General features: G+C 35.6%; 1 protein-coding gene across 1 annotated transcript in view; it reads right to left on the bottom strand.

Moving 5' to 3' along the window:
• The window catches only part of LOC121387807 (epidermal growth factor receptor-like), a 77,731-nt gene extending 65,151 nt beyond the window's left edge, over window positions 1-12,580 (bottom strand). Inside the window, 2 exon segments of the mRNA XM_041519019.1 lie at window positions 10,701-10,838; window positions 12,228-12,580. Coding sequence (XP_041374953.1) covers window positions 10,701-10,838; window positions 12,228-12,516 — 427 coding nt within the window. The 5' untranslated portion in view covers window positions 12,517-12,580.
• Window positions 12,581-15,565: the final 2,985 nt, after the last annotated feature.

Consider the following 15,565-nt stretch of genomic DNA (forward strand, 5'->3'; position numbering starts at 1 on the left):
GACAGCGTGCTTGAACCCTAACTGGATATAACAATGGAAATTAAAAAAACCTTTGTTTTGGTTAACACCACTAGAGCATACTGATATATTAATTATCGGATATTGGATGTCAAACATTTGGTAATTCCGACATATAGTCTTTTCCATAAGTAACAAGGCACCTGTTTATATGCACCATCCCACAAATTGGACAGCACATACCACGGAATTTGCTATACCAGCCATGGTGCACTGGCTGAAATGAGAAATAGCCCATTGGGCCCACCGATGGGGATCAATCCTAGACCGACCGTGCATCAAGCGAGCGCGAATGGAAATCAAGTGAAGTCAAGAAAACATTGAAATATGTTAGCTTTGTCGTCTATGGGAACTGATTTGATGGTGTGTATCCTGATCAATAAAAATTAGCATCACGGATATACAGTGAAACTCTTCTAAATTGGATAACCATGGTAAAAGCTTTGGTTTTAAGGGAATCTTTTTTATACAGTCTGTGTTCTGTACTGATATATTAATTTTCTTAAAAGGCCATTGAAACGTCTGGTTTTGAGAGAATTCCAGTTTACTGGAGGTCCAATTTTGACAGGTTTCACAATGTAACTTATACAGTATTGAAAAACAGCTAGAATACATACCAGGTGATCTTTATTACATGAATACAGTTACGTACCTGATGACCTTTAAAATATTCATTTATTATAGTGACCTGATGAGATTTAACTCATGAATGTTTTATTATGTTTATTATATTAATATAATTATTGTGTATTGGTGACCTTTAACTCATGAATATAATTAGTGTACTGACAACCTTTTAACACATGAATATAATTACTGTGTATACTGACCTTTAACACACGAATATAATTACTGTGTACTGGTGACCTTTTAACACATTAATATAATTACTGTGTACTGATGACCTTTTAACACATGAATATAATTACTGTGTATTGTCGACCTTTTAAAACATGAATATAATTAGTGTACTGGTGACCTTTAACCAGATGTTGTCTTTTAAGGTGCGTGAGTGTGATCGCACTCGTACAGCACAAGTAAAATAATTGTGTATGCCTAGTGACTGCTACTATTTACTTTATGAAAGACTTGTTTAACAATACCAGAAAAAAAGTGTGACGTGAACAGTAGCGTCCATGCAAGCTTTTAATATATGACTGGTACTTATCTTTGCTATGCAAAATTGGAAAACACTAGTTTAATAGACATCTTTGAAGACGTACCAATCCGATCAAAACTCCTTTGCCTATTTAATTTATTATTAATTCAAAACAGTCCACTTTTGTAAGGTAATAGATCACAACGTCTGATAAGGCTAACTCATTTATACTGTTCATATAGTTATGAAAAAAAAAGGAATTGAATTAAATAGTGGCTTCTGTAGCCTACACAAATGAACTTGTTACAGAAATCAGCGAACTGGGTAAATTTGTCTTGATTAGTTTATAACTGTTAGCATACAAAGCTTTCTTGAGGTCCCAAAAATGGCAAGCATGTAACATTCTAGTTTCTTTAAAAAAGAAATGAAATATTGACAAAGACAATTTAAAAGTAGACAGAATAATAAAAAGAAGGAAAATAAATGATAACAGGTACGTAGGAATAGACCTAGGTCTCATTTACAAATAGTTTTTATTGCTTTTACGTCTATTATTTTTCTTTTTATATCTTTAAAAAAAAAAATCAAATCAAACTTCATTTAAAAATTTCTATTTCAACCAGAGGTTAATGAATGTACATCTGTTATTTATATATTTATAAATGTACAAAATATAGTAACAGTAATCAATGATCATAGCTGACTATTTAATTTTTGTTTGTAAAATTTCCATACATTTGTTAGAAAGTCACAGCCATGTGACTAGAACATGATTTGATGAGTAGTATACTCTATGGCATATTGACCAATCAGAGCGATCGGGGTCAGATTATTTTTACTCTTGGAACTCTGGCTGCACAAACACGCCACTAGTCTACTTGACAACTTGTTATGCATTTTTGATGGTGTCTAAAATTATTATTGTTTTTAGATTATTTTTATTATAGCATCCCATCTTTAGAATAAATCCTTTGTAAAGACAGATTTTTTCAGAGTTTGTGTATTTTTTTTTATCAATAACATTGGGACCGTCCTAGATCAATAACGTAACGGTGACGACATATATGCCGTAGCCGTTCGTAACTGGTACTGGTAGGTCAAATGACGTGTTACAAAATGATGAAGTAGGGAGACTGGTTGCGTAATTGTTGAATTAAAAATGCCACGTGAATGTCAATGCCCCAACCAACACTAAAAATTGAACTAATTGTAGCCCTATGTTTAATGAGGTATTAAACTTTTTTTTTTTAATAATATGAGGGATCTAATTCAGTCAGTAGTGCACACCTGAGATGCTTGGGTCGTATAGTTCTAATTGAACGCCTCCTCAGAACCAGTGGGTTTTTTCCATCCCAGCTGTCTTAATCATGTTCGATGTACACAATAATGAAATTCAAGATAAGTCGATTCCTACATGTTTAGCTGCACATTCATCAAACCATCTGACTCTCAAAAAGTATCTATAATTGTGTGTATCAAATTATGTCTGCATCAGTGTACGTTATAATTATATTTCTATAGCACGGCTCGTAACATTTTTTAATAACTCCATTCCTGAAAGGGGAAAAAAGGTCAAGATTACACTAATGAACCAAAATTAGTTGGTTATTTTTTGCAACATGTCTCTCTACATTTACATGTACCAATTACTCCATAAATTAATAATGCTCGGTTTTCACTTGCCGTAGCATTTTGGTGAGTATAATTTTTTACTCAACTAAGCCTTTTGAGGTGTGCCATTTTTCACTCGCCATGGTTTTTCACTCGCCATGGTTTTTCACTCAACGTGGTTTTTCAAAAGCCAAGGACTGTTTAACTCATGAATATAATTGCAGGGGTCGAATTTCAATTTTGGGGGGTCATGGCAAGTGTTGCCTTTGGTTTAATAACAAAAATTAGGGCACCAAGGCAAGTTGGTGGGGCATGTAGGCAAACTTTTCCTTCAAAAGAGAGGCACAAAGGCAACTTATTTTCTATCAAGTTTCTGAGACAAATGTTATTTCACCTTATGGTCTTGGACTCTAATGTTTATTTCTGATACAGATATAATTGTCATAATAATGTATTTTACAATAGTAATAACATATAGCATATATGTTACATTTTCCTTAAATGCTCAATGTGCTACATTATTAAAAGTATATACAAATTTATGAAAATTCAAAAATTAACACAGGAGTGTCAACTGTACACTGGTATTATGTCGTTTCGCCCTTATCCAGATTTGCCCTCGGTCGTTTCGTTCTCCTTGGGCACCAGAGGGTTAAAATAAATGAATGCGTCAAATATCTGGGCACAGCACAAGACTACTTCATCCTTCCTGCACCACCTGTAGGACTGCCATTTCCAGGACTGGCTAGACAGAATGAAGTTTGTTCATGACCGCCAAGTCCCAATCACCTTTCCCAGTCGAAAAGATATATTGGTTAATATGATATTTAAAATCACTAATATGTATGTCACAAAGAATATATTTATAAATGTCATCAACTTAAACTGCTGTAAATAACGTTATTGTTATGGGCATTTTAGCATATTTTGTTTTACATCCTGGCATAACTGACTTGTCACTTCATGTCTGACCTCGCTAGATGTGATTTTTCATGTTACATTTTGTGATTTTTCATGTTACATTTTGTGTCATTTCTAAATAATAAAATGCTGGGTTTTAAGAAAGAAAAATATTCTGAAGGGCACAGTGGCAAACCAGGTAAGGCAGCCCGGCAGTTTTCTTGCCGTTGACACTAAGATTTTACGGGCATAATGGCAAATAGGGAGGGCACCGACAGCAATTGCCGTCAGTACAGTGGTGAAATTTGAACCCTATAATTGGTGTACTGACAACCTTTAACACATGAATATAATTACTGTGTACTGATGACCTTTAATGCATGAAAATAATTACTGCGTACTTATGACAGTTAACACATGAATATATTATCATGTTCTTCCAAGCTTCTAGTGCAAACAGATGGTTAATAAAACGGATGCTGGGTTTTTTTATACTAACAGGTGATATGAATTTCTTGCCTCATCAGAACTGTCTTGGATTTTTTTTGAACTCTTAAATGCTGGAGGTAGATAAGTGAATGAACACTGGTCACAAGATTGGCACTGTGCCAAGTTTAATATTTTTAATGTTTTTACCAAAAGAAAAGGATGTCTAGCTCTGTAGTATGACATTTACAGGTACTGGAAGTGTTAAAGGAATAATCCCCTGTAATGAATCACCGAGTCTGTTTCATTTCAACAAAATGTTGGGGTTTTTTTAATTCTAAAACTTGTATAAAATAAACAAAGCATATCATCAAAAAAAAAGAAAAAAAAAAGAAAGATATTTGCCAAATAGTTTTTTTTAAAAATCATAGTGATATTTGTTTACTTTTATCTTGAATCATGAACGCAAAACAATTAACATGAAAAAAAAAAAAAAAAAAAAAAATTAATCACATGATCAGTGAAAACCCCCCACAAATTGTATTTATTTTATATAATAGAATAAATAATATAAAAAAGGAATAAAAGTATGTATAAAAAGTACGAGTATTCAGTACTGTATCTTGAAAATTAATAAAAGATGGCACCGTTGAAGCGTTTGACAGCCTGAGCTAGCACATGTTTAGACAAAGAGAGTAATAACGTCATCACTGATTGGATGAAATTTGACCTCTACTGGCTCTTGAAATAACAGTACATGTGACTGTTCTGCTTACTCCCACTTGTTAAAAAAAAGGTGGAAACCTTTTGTTAATTTTAAAATCTTTTATAATTATTGGATACACTACATTGAACAGTCAACAATAAATACATTTATAGATTATTTCATTTTATTTTATGCTATTTTAATCAGTTTGTATTGCACAAAAGCCTCTTGCTTCGGACTAGGACACTCGACCTGACAGAGCTCCGTACACAGGTGTTGACAGATGTTGATTGTAACCAGTTGCAAATTCTGGGTCCTTTGTTTTAATTGGAGTGTAATACATTGATGGCTCTCTAAACCAAGAATGGTGCTATCGTTAATGTCTGTGTAATCTCTTGACCGACTCAGCGACTTTGACAAATGTCTAGCCTAGTGGCAGTCGATTGACACTACTGTAGGTCCGACTTCAGTGACTGGCGATATACTTAGGCAGACTTTAAAATCACAAACGTCTGAAACACCAGACCACTATTTATTTATTATTTTAAATCATGCACGAGATACCGATGTCTGGGCTGGCCGGTCCGTTTGACCGATAGGAATTTGTTCCATAATAGAAATGGACAGGTGCTTTGGACCGACAAGAAGGCAAAAGTGGGACCGGCAAACGCGCGTTTTAAAAAAATAATTTCGGTCTCAGAGATCGAGAATCGGTCCCAGACCGGGAAAAAAGGGCTTTTCCCCACCCCTGCGTCAGACATATGGTTAAAGACCACACAGATATAGAGAGAAGAAAACGCTGTCGCCACTTCATGGGCTACTCTTTTCGATTAGCAGCAAGGGTTCTTTTATATGTACCATCCCACAGACAGGGTAGTACATACCACAGCCTTTTATTTTATTTTATTTTATTTATTTACTTACTTACTTACTTATTATTGGTTATTATTATTTTATTTATTATTATTTTTTATTTTTATTTTATTTTTTATTTAAATAATTACTTACTTACTTGCTTACTTACTTACTTATTATTGGTTATTATTATTATTTTATTTATTATTATTATTTATATAATTTTTTTATTATTATTATTTTTATTATTTAAATAATTACTTACTTACTTACTTGCTTACTTATTACTTACTTATTATTGGTTATTATTATTATTTTATTTATTATTATTATTTATATTTTTTATTATTTTATTTTTTTATTTTGGTGGAGGGTGCTCCCCACTCCCTTTTTTTCACATGAATATTCAATTCCGGAACTTGACATCCACGCATTTATACACAGATAGATAACAGTCACTATTAGTGCATGAGAAATGTGATGTCATGCACATATTACCTGATGAATATTCATTAGGTACATTAATGAGATGCAGATTCAGGTTAGGTATATTTTGAGACATCAGTAACAGCATTGTAATAGCCGTTTAGAAAACCCATGTATAACAAATGCAGTGTTTGTAAATTTACATTTATATGGAGGAATAATGTATATATGCACTTAAAAAAAGGGATTGTCACGTTGGTTTGGCTTTATACCATCGTTTTGCCAGAATAATTTTCATTTGACTTTGGATATAATTTAACAATTGATTGTTTCATTTATGCATTAATTCATCCATTTTTTAAAGTGTATATACAGTCAAATATATAGCGACATATACAATAAACCGAAGTTACAATTTCAACATACGATATACCCAATTAGGACCTCTTCATGATTCATGCAATCCGGATTACAATAAACCGAAGTTACAATTTCAACATACGATATACCCAATTAGGACCTCTTCATGATTCATGCAAACCGAATTACAATAAACCGGTTACGATTTTGACATACGATATACCCAATTAGGACCTCTTCATCATTTACTTAATACCGATTACAATAAACCGAAGTTACGATTTTGACATACGATATACCCAATTACGATCTCTTCATCATTTATGCAATACCGATTACAAAAAACCGAAGTTACGATTTTGACATACGATATACCCAATTAAGACCTCTTCATGATTTATTCAAACCCGATTACAATTCTCCCATGTATTTTATGATGATATTATTTGTCACCAATGTTATTTATTTGTTCTTTGATATCATTTAACTGTTACTTCCTTCCTTTTTTCCTTTAATTATTTATTCATTACTGCACATTCAACTGAACACAGTAATTATTATAAGTACATGTACTGGACAGAAAACCATGACAGAATGTTTTATGGGTCAGATGTAGGAAGGGCACAAATATTGGTGGTCCAATTTAACAGCAGCTTAGCCTTTCACTGTGTATTCTTTTGAATCATTTCTTAAAGATACGAACACCTGACAAATAAAACATGATTTATCGTGGAAATACACACCTACAACAACGTCAACAGGTGCTTTAATAAACAAGACACCAGATGTTTACAGAATTATGGATATTTATGAAGAATTTAATGCATTAAAGGGCAATTAATAATTCAGTTTTGTGTAGTATGAGAAAAGATCTACACTCTCACAACAACAACAACATATGCTGCAACTGATAAATAACACCTGTTTCAAAACACTTTTATCAAGTGAATTGCCTAAAGAGAAACAACTCTATCAAAACTATTTCAAGTTAATGGCTTAAAGGACTAAATTAAGAGGGGTTGTTTTTTTAACAACACTACTAGAGCACAATGATTTCTTCACAATTGTCTAATGTATGTCAAACATTTGGTAATTCTGACATATAGTTTTAGAGGAAACCCGCTACATTTTAACTTAAAGGAAAATAACTATATGTGTGCATGCGTAATCGATTCAGGATATTTGGTGTGTATGTGGTGTGGTGTGGTGTGGTGTGGTGTGGTGTTGTTGGTGTGGTGAGGTGTGGTGTGGTGTGGTGTGGTGTTGTTGGTGTGGTGTGGTGTGGTGTGTGGTGTGGTGTGCTGTGTTTGTGTATATGCATGTGTGCATAGATACCTGTGTGTGAACCCCCTTTTAGCAAAGTGTGGTGTGGTGTGGTGTGGTACAAGGGTAGTCATAGACACTTTCCGTTATCTCTGAAATAAGCAGCTTCACACCCGACTTTTTCTGATTCACTTTAAGGGTGAAGGGTGGTAGTATTTATATCCGTGCTTGTTTTGTTTAACAATACCACTAGAGCACATTGATTAATTAACCATTGGTTATTAGATATCAAACATTTGGTAACTCTTGACTCGTAGTCAACAGAGGAAAAACGCTACATTTTTCCAAATGCAGCAAGATATCTTTTATATGCACTTTCACACAGACAGGCAAGCACATACCATGGCCTCTGACCAGTTGTGGTGCACTGGTTGGAACGAGAAAAAACTCAATCAGTTGAATGGATCCACTGAGGTGGTTCGATCCTGCAACGCAAGCACTCAATCGAGCTTTAGTCACATATGTTACTATTGTCATCTATGAGATTTGATTTGGTGGTATACACCCTTTTTCCATGTTATACATCAATAAAAGAAGCTAAGCTGAACCTGACAACACCGCTCCTTTAAATCACCAGTTTACACTTGAGTTAATGTCTCTTAGCAACAGAGTAGGAAAACAAAGGGACGCAATAATTAGATAACAATATTGTATTATCTATCGGAAATAGCTGGCTTAGTCTGTTGGGAATATTTGTGTCGACTGCATGCGAAGTAACGGGGGAAAAAAATAATTGTGTTTAAAACCACCTTTAGCTGCACATCAATCTACGTGTCTATGTGTCTTTCTTCCTTTGATTTGATCCAAGAAATTAAAAAAAAAATTAAAAAATTAAAATGGGGATTGCACATCAAGTAAGCGCTTTACCACTGGGCTACGCCCCGCCCCTTTTGTTTATGAATGTGTATTAAAGGGATATTCCTCAGTTTGCTGCAATTTTTAAGATGTTATCGACCAACAGAGACTTTTTAACAATTGTAATTACATATCAAATATATTTTTCTACATAAAATATTACTGGCTGTATATTAAACGTGTTTCTGATCGTTCTAATATTTGTACTAGGTTCAATTTCATTTTATTTCTTAAAATATAGTTTTTTCGTACGTACGAAATTATTTGAGACAAAATCCAGTTTGGACTTTTTACAAATATTAAGATGACCAGAAACACACTGAATATACAGACACTGATATTCTAAAAAAGAAAATATATTTAATATGTAAGTTTAATCGTAGCAAATGTCCCTTTAATTGTTTGATAATTAGCTTAGAGAAGGCCATTTGTGAGTCTTTAATTGTACTGAAAGTGTCCACTTCTTTAAATAAAGATTATTATTATTAACCAGTGAATGACCATAGTGTTTAAATGCTACAAATAATTTCACTATTGGAGCCACTGGATGTCAAACATTTGGTATTTTCTATATTTAGTCTTAAGAGAGGAAACCCGCAACATTTTTCAATCAGCAGCAAGGGATCTTTTATATGCACCATCCCACAGACAGGATAGCACATACCACAGCCTTTGATATAAGCATGGTGCACTGGCTGGAATAAGAAATAGCCCAATGGGTCCACTGACAGGGATTGATCCTAGACCGACCACACATTAGCTAAGTGCTTTATGACTGGGCTATATCCCCCCCCCCCCTCTCCACAATGTAGTAAATTCTAGAACTGCCCCTAGATAAAAGGCCGAGTTAAGTTGACATGTACATCTAGCCCGGTAACCGTCCATCCCATTCTATGTAAACACCTGCTATGACAAGATATCAAATATACCCATGAAAAATGTCATCACACCAACGCAAGGGATCTTTTATATGCATCATCCCACAGACAGGATAGTACATACTGCAGCCTTTGTTACACCAGTTGTGGAGCACTGGTTGGAACGAGAAATAGCCCAATGGGGCCACAGACCGGGAACCCATAAAGTATGGAGCATTTACATGTCTTATATAAAGATTAAATTTAATTTTACTTTCCACCCCACCCTCAAACAATTGTATCTATAAGCCCTAACATGAAATGCCACAGGGAACACGGATGTTGCCTCGATCCCCACCACCACTGCCCACCCCCAATGATTTTTTGCAAACTCCCTGACGTAAACTGTCGGAAGCCGGCAGCGTGCGTTGCTAAGTAGACAAAAGCGTTTTCGTGTCGGTAGATCCACGCGAGCGTTTCATAAAGACAAAACACAAACGTCAGGAGCAGACGAGGACAATTCAGGAAATGCAAATTTCCGCTCCCCGATTTACAAAAAAATCCATCTATACAGCGCTGTTACTTGAGGTTGCGGTGACCTAGTGACTGGGTACAGACAAATAGTAATGAAAATACAGTGAAACTGCTCTAAACAGGACACCCACAGCACCAAGTAAAATTCAACAAACACTTCCTGATTTACAAAAGATTTATCTATACAGTGTGGCTGCTTTAGGTCGCAGTGACCTAGTGACTGGGTACAGCCAAATGGTAATGGAAAATACAGTGAAACGTCTGTAAATTGGACACCCAAATGAAATTCAAGAAATTCAAATGTCTGCTCTCTAATTTATAAAAAAATCCATCTGTATAGTGTGGCTACTTCAGGTCAGCTAGAAAGTAATGGAAATACAGTCAGACCTGATGGGTATCGATCCCAGACTGACCGTGCATCAAGTGAACACTTTACCAATGGGCTACTTCCCATCTCTAGTGAGCTAACATTTAGTAATTTTTACATACAGTCTTAGAGAGGAAACCTGCTACATTTTCCCATTAGTAGCAAGGGGTCTTTTATATGCACCATCCCACAGACAGGATAGCACATCCCACAGTCTTTGATATACCAGTTGTGGTGCACTGGCTGGAACGAGACATAGTCCAATGAGTCCACCAACGAGGATTGATCCTAGACCGACCACGCATCAGGTGTGCATTTTACCACAGGGCTACGTCCCACCCCGTACAGTAGACTGGTACTCACATTGTCGCTTGTGGTCGTTGTTGTCATGTTTGAAGATAACGGGCGGAACCAGTCCAGGATTGATGTCCGTCCAGTCTATGGTGTTTTCATAACACAGAAGGTTGTTATTGTGAAAATAAACTTTTCCACGAAGGATTTCTAGAAAGCAAAACAAATTTACAAGGTGAAAATTATACATAGAATTAAAAACAAAAATTGGAAAATTTTGCAATCTTAAATAGTAGGAGTTACTAAGAGCATTTCATCAAGAAAGAAAGAAAGTCAAAACGAAAGAAAGAAAATAAAAAAGAAAGAAAGAAAGAGAGAAAGAAAGAAAAATGAAGGAAAGAAATGTTTTATTTAACAAATCCCTCATCATTTAAATGTTTACAATTCAATAAATGGATGCACATAGAGAGTATTACACAAGCTTGTGTGTCATACTGATTTTACAAAACGAGTGTCACGATTATTGTATTACACGAGCAAGTTTCGTAAAATCAGTATGATTCACACGCGACTGTAATAATTTCTTTATTATCCACATTATCCAAAATATTATTTTTACGAATAACAAGCTAGGACCATGTCAAAATGTTTGAAATGTAACTAACAAGAGACAATGTAAAGACAAAATGACGTCATTTTTATAAGCGTTTATATACACTGGGGAAGACGCCTTAAAATTATGACGTCGCTTCACAAAATTATGTCATTCGTTGTGCATGCAGAATCATTATGCTACACGTCTGTCATATTGGTTATATTTCCCTGTATATCTTGAACTATGTGGATAATAAATATTGATATATTTTTAAAGGGAGGGAGTGTGTGTGTGTGTATCTTTTTTCAAAACTTACCATGTTGATTTTTAAACCTAATATTGTAATATTAACAATTCAATAACATATTGTTAAAAGGGCAGTGTGTGTGTGTGTGTGGGGGGGGGGGGGGGGGTTGTGGGTGTATCTTTTTTCAAAACTTAGCATGTAGATTTTTAAACCAGAGTTCATAGAAATCCACAGTAATGTTAACAATTCAGTAACATATTGCTAAAAGAGCAGTGGATAGTGGGGAGTGGAGGGTGGGGAGTGGAGGGTGGGGAGTGGGTGTATGGGGGTGTGCATATATAATTCAAAACTTACCATGTAGATTTTTAAACCAGAGTTCATAGAAATCCACAGTAATGTTAACAATTCAGTAACATATTGCTAAAAGAGCAGTGGATAGTGGGGAGTGGAGGGTGGGGAGTGGGTGTATGGGGGTGTGCATATATAATTCAAAACTTAGCATGTAGATTTTTAAACCAGAGTTCATAGAAATCCACAGTAATGTTAACAATTCAGTAACATATTGCTAAAAGAGCAGTGGATAGTGGGGAGTGGAGGGTGGGGAGTGGGTTTATGGGGTGTGCATATATAATTCAAAACTTACCATGTAGATTTTTAAACCAGCAGGAGTTCATAGTTCAATAACATATTATTAAAAGGCCAGTGGAGGGGGGGGGGGGGGGGTTGGGGGTGTATCTTTTTCCTTTTCAAAACTTACCTTGTAGATTTTTAAATCTGAGTTCGCGTAATCCGACATCCGTCGAGTTGATTAAATGATTTAACGCTACAAACAGGCTGTACCCGACTCCCTGGTGGTCGTACAGAGTCTTTCCGCGAATTATTCTCAAGTTCGTTAAAGGAATATACTGCGCGTAAACTCCCACAATCAGCACGTATCCTGTCACTTCCTGGATATTTTCCAAAAACCGAAAGTCGTGGTCCTTTTCCATGTCGAGGAAAACAATTTCCAGATTTCCTGCCACGTAGGTGCAGTTCGTATACGTCATCCTGTACGTGTTGTAGCGAAAACGTGGGTTTCCCCTGGCAACCAGCCCTTGTGATGTCCCCGTACAAACTGAAATAATAATAATAATAATAATCATAACAATGACAACAACAAATAACCAACAACAACAATAACAATAACAACATTATAATAATAATTGTAACAATAATCAACATGACGATAAAAATAAAACAGTATTAAAAATTATTATTAATGTGTTATAACAAGCATTCTGAGAGTACTGCTAAAGCAATACATGTCCCCTGACGGGCCCAACAAATTTTCATATCTCTAAAACCTAAAATCAAGGGCTATAATTCTGTGAAAAATTAGTAAATCACTTAATCTGCAACAGTACATGATAAAGCTATACACAAAATGGCAGTTCAATATCTCAAGGCATTGTTAAAAAAAACATCCGTAAAGTAATTTTTTGTATCTCCTAAGTTTAAGGGCCATTGTAAACTGATGGCGAGTGTGTTCTGTATTGTGATTGGTTAATTACATTCTTTTTCCAGGATCAAATAGACAATAACACCCGGAAAGCTAATGACGTCATTAGAAAGTGACGTCATTAGCAACTGGAACAGGCAAAGTTGACGATTCAAGGGTCTACAGTTAGATTATAGCCAGGTATTTTTTTCAAGAAATACCAAATATACAGTTAGTTCCGTTGAAAAACGATCCAGTTTACAATGGACATAACCATATTGAGTTTTTAGATTTGTGAGTGTTATTGTCTATTTGATGCCAGAAAAGTTTTCATTTTTGACCTCAGGCTAATGCCTTCGGTCGAAAATGACATTTGCGGGATCAACTAGACAATAACACTCACAAATCTAAAAACTTGAAATGGTTATCTCCTAACTCATCTTCATAAATCAAGGCTAATATTCGTTCCTCGTATTCAGCCTTGATACATGTCGTCAAGATTACTGATATCCACTACTAGCGCCCTCTATTGGAAGACAATTTGTAACACCGATTATGTCCCTTACACGATGACATCGCTGACCAATCACAGCATCAGTAACATGTGACAATCTTGAAAGCAATATCAAAAATTAACCACCGAAACCTTTTTTTTAACATATCGTGACAAACACGACACGTTTCCACGGACGCTGATGCTGCCATCTTTGTTTACAATAATAAGGGAATCTATAAGGAGCGTTGCGATTCGTTGCAATCAGATCTCATTGCATCCAATGAAATTTAAGCATTTTGTGGCATGATTTCTTGACAACATGTATCAAGGCTGAATACGAGGAATGAATATAAGCCTTGATTTATGAAGATGCTCCTAATTATAACTCTGTCAAAAATGGGTAAATCGCCATGAAATTAAAACTTGATCAGTAACAGTACATGATAAAGCCAAACACAAAAACCCGCTACATTTTTTCATCAGTAGCAAGGGATCTCTTATATGCACCATCCCACAAACAGGATAGCACATATCACGGTCTTTGGTACACCAGTTGTGGTGCACTGGCTGGAACGAGATTTAGACCAATGGGCCCACCGACAGGGGTTGATCCTAGACTGACCACGCATCAGACGAGTCTTTTATCACTGGGCTACATCCTGACCCCTACATATACTGTACTCTTGATTAGTTTATATTTCCCATTCCAGCCAGTGCACCATGACTGGTATATCAAAGGCCGTGGTATGTGTTATCCTGTCTGTGGGATGGTGCATATAAAACATCCCTTGCTGCTAATCGAAAAGAATAGCCTATGAAGTGGCGACAGCGGGTTTCCTCTCTCTATATCTGTGTGGTCCTTAACCATATGTCCGTGGTCGTCGTTTACACTTCATATTATTTTTTGTTTGACCAGAGGCTTTTTTTTTTAGATTAGCAATGACCTTTATCAGCAATCAGCAAACTAATTTCAGGATACCCAAACAAGGCCCCATAATTATGAAGGTAACATACAAAATATTAATAACCTAAACAAGGCCTCATAATGATGGTGGTACACCCCACCTCCAATAATACTAATTTAGAACATTTAAATTATTTCAGTTATAAACAGGGCCCCGCATAATGATAGTTGTAACACAAAAAAATAGGCATATTCCCAAACAGGTCCCTGTCCCCCCCCCCCCCCCCCCCCCAAAGCAAGAATTAACACAGACACTTAAATAGGGTCCTCTCAATAATGAAGGTTACAGGTAACACACCCCAGCAAGAATTAACACAGACACCTAAACAAGGCCCCATAATGGTGGTGTAAAACCCCTCAAAAAAAAAAAAAAGTCCAGACCTAGTAACAGTCCATTATTAGTTGGGTGTTTTGCCCTCCCCATAAACTCTATCAATAAATACTGGAGCCTCACAGCTTGCCAGGCAGTGGCAAGTGTTGGAAGACAAACAGGAAAATGGTTATAAACTGGCCAGACATGGAGGAAACTAGAGATATATTCCTATTGATTTTCCTCCTCTTAAAGGAGCACCACTGCTACCAGTGGGTCCGAGAGTTGGCATCAAGCTAGGATGACGCCAAATGAAATTAATTATTGTTTTGGATAGAGAAATGTCTAGAGAATTAGACAAATGTCTAGAGAATTAAGAGAAATGTCTAGAGAATTAGAAGGAAACTCATTTACGGATTCAGGTGATGCAATTCATTTTTAATAAAGTGGAAAGGAAACTAGCACCTAAAAATTAAAGTGAAAGGAAGGAATGTTTTATTTAACAATGTACTCAAACACATTGTAATTACGGTTATAGGGTGCCGGACATATGGTTTAGGACTATATGAGATAATAATAAATTAGAGAGGAAACCCGCTGCCATCACTACATGAGCTGCTGAAAATGAAAAGAATGTGTATGTACATAAAAATTAAAAGTTAAAGTTCTGTTTTGTTTAATGACACCACTAGAGCATATTGATTTATTAATCATTGGCTGTTGGATATCAAACATTTGGTAATTTTTGACACATAATCTTGTAGTGTAAAACTACTGCTACATTTTTTTTCCAATGGCAGCAAGGGATGTTTTATGTATACTTCATCACAGACAGGACAACACATACC

Source organism: Gigantopelta aegis, chromosome 13 (assembly GCF_016097555.1).
Source record: "Gigantopelta aegis isolate Gae_Host chromosome 13, Gae_host_genome, whole genome shotgun sequence".
Lineage (NCBI taxonomy): Eukaryota > Metazoa > Mollusca > Gastropoda > Neomphalida > Peltospiridae > Gigantopelta > Gigantopelta aegis.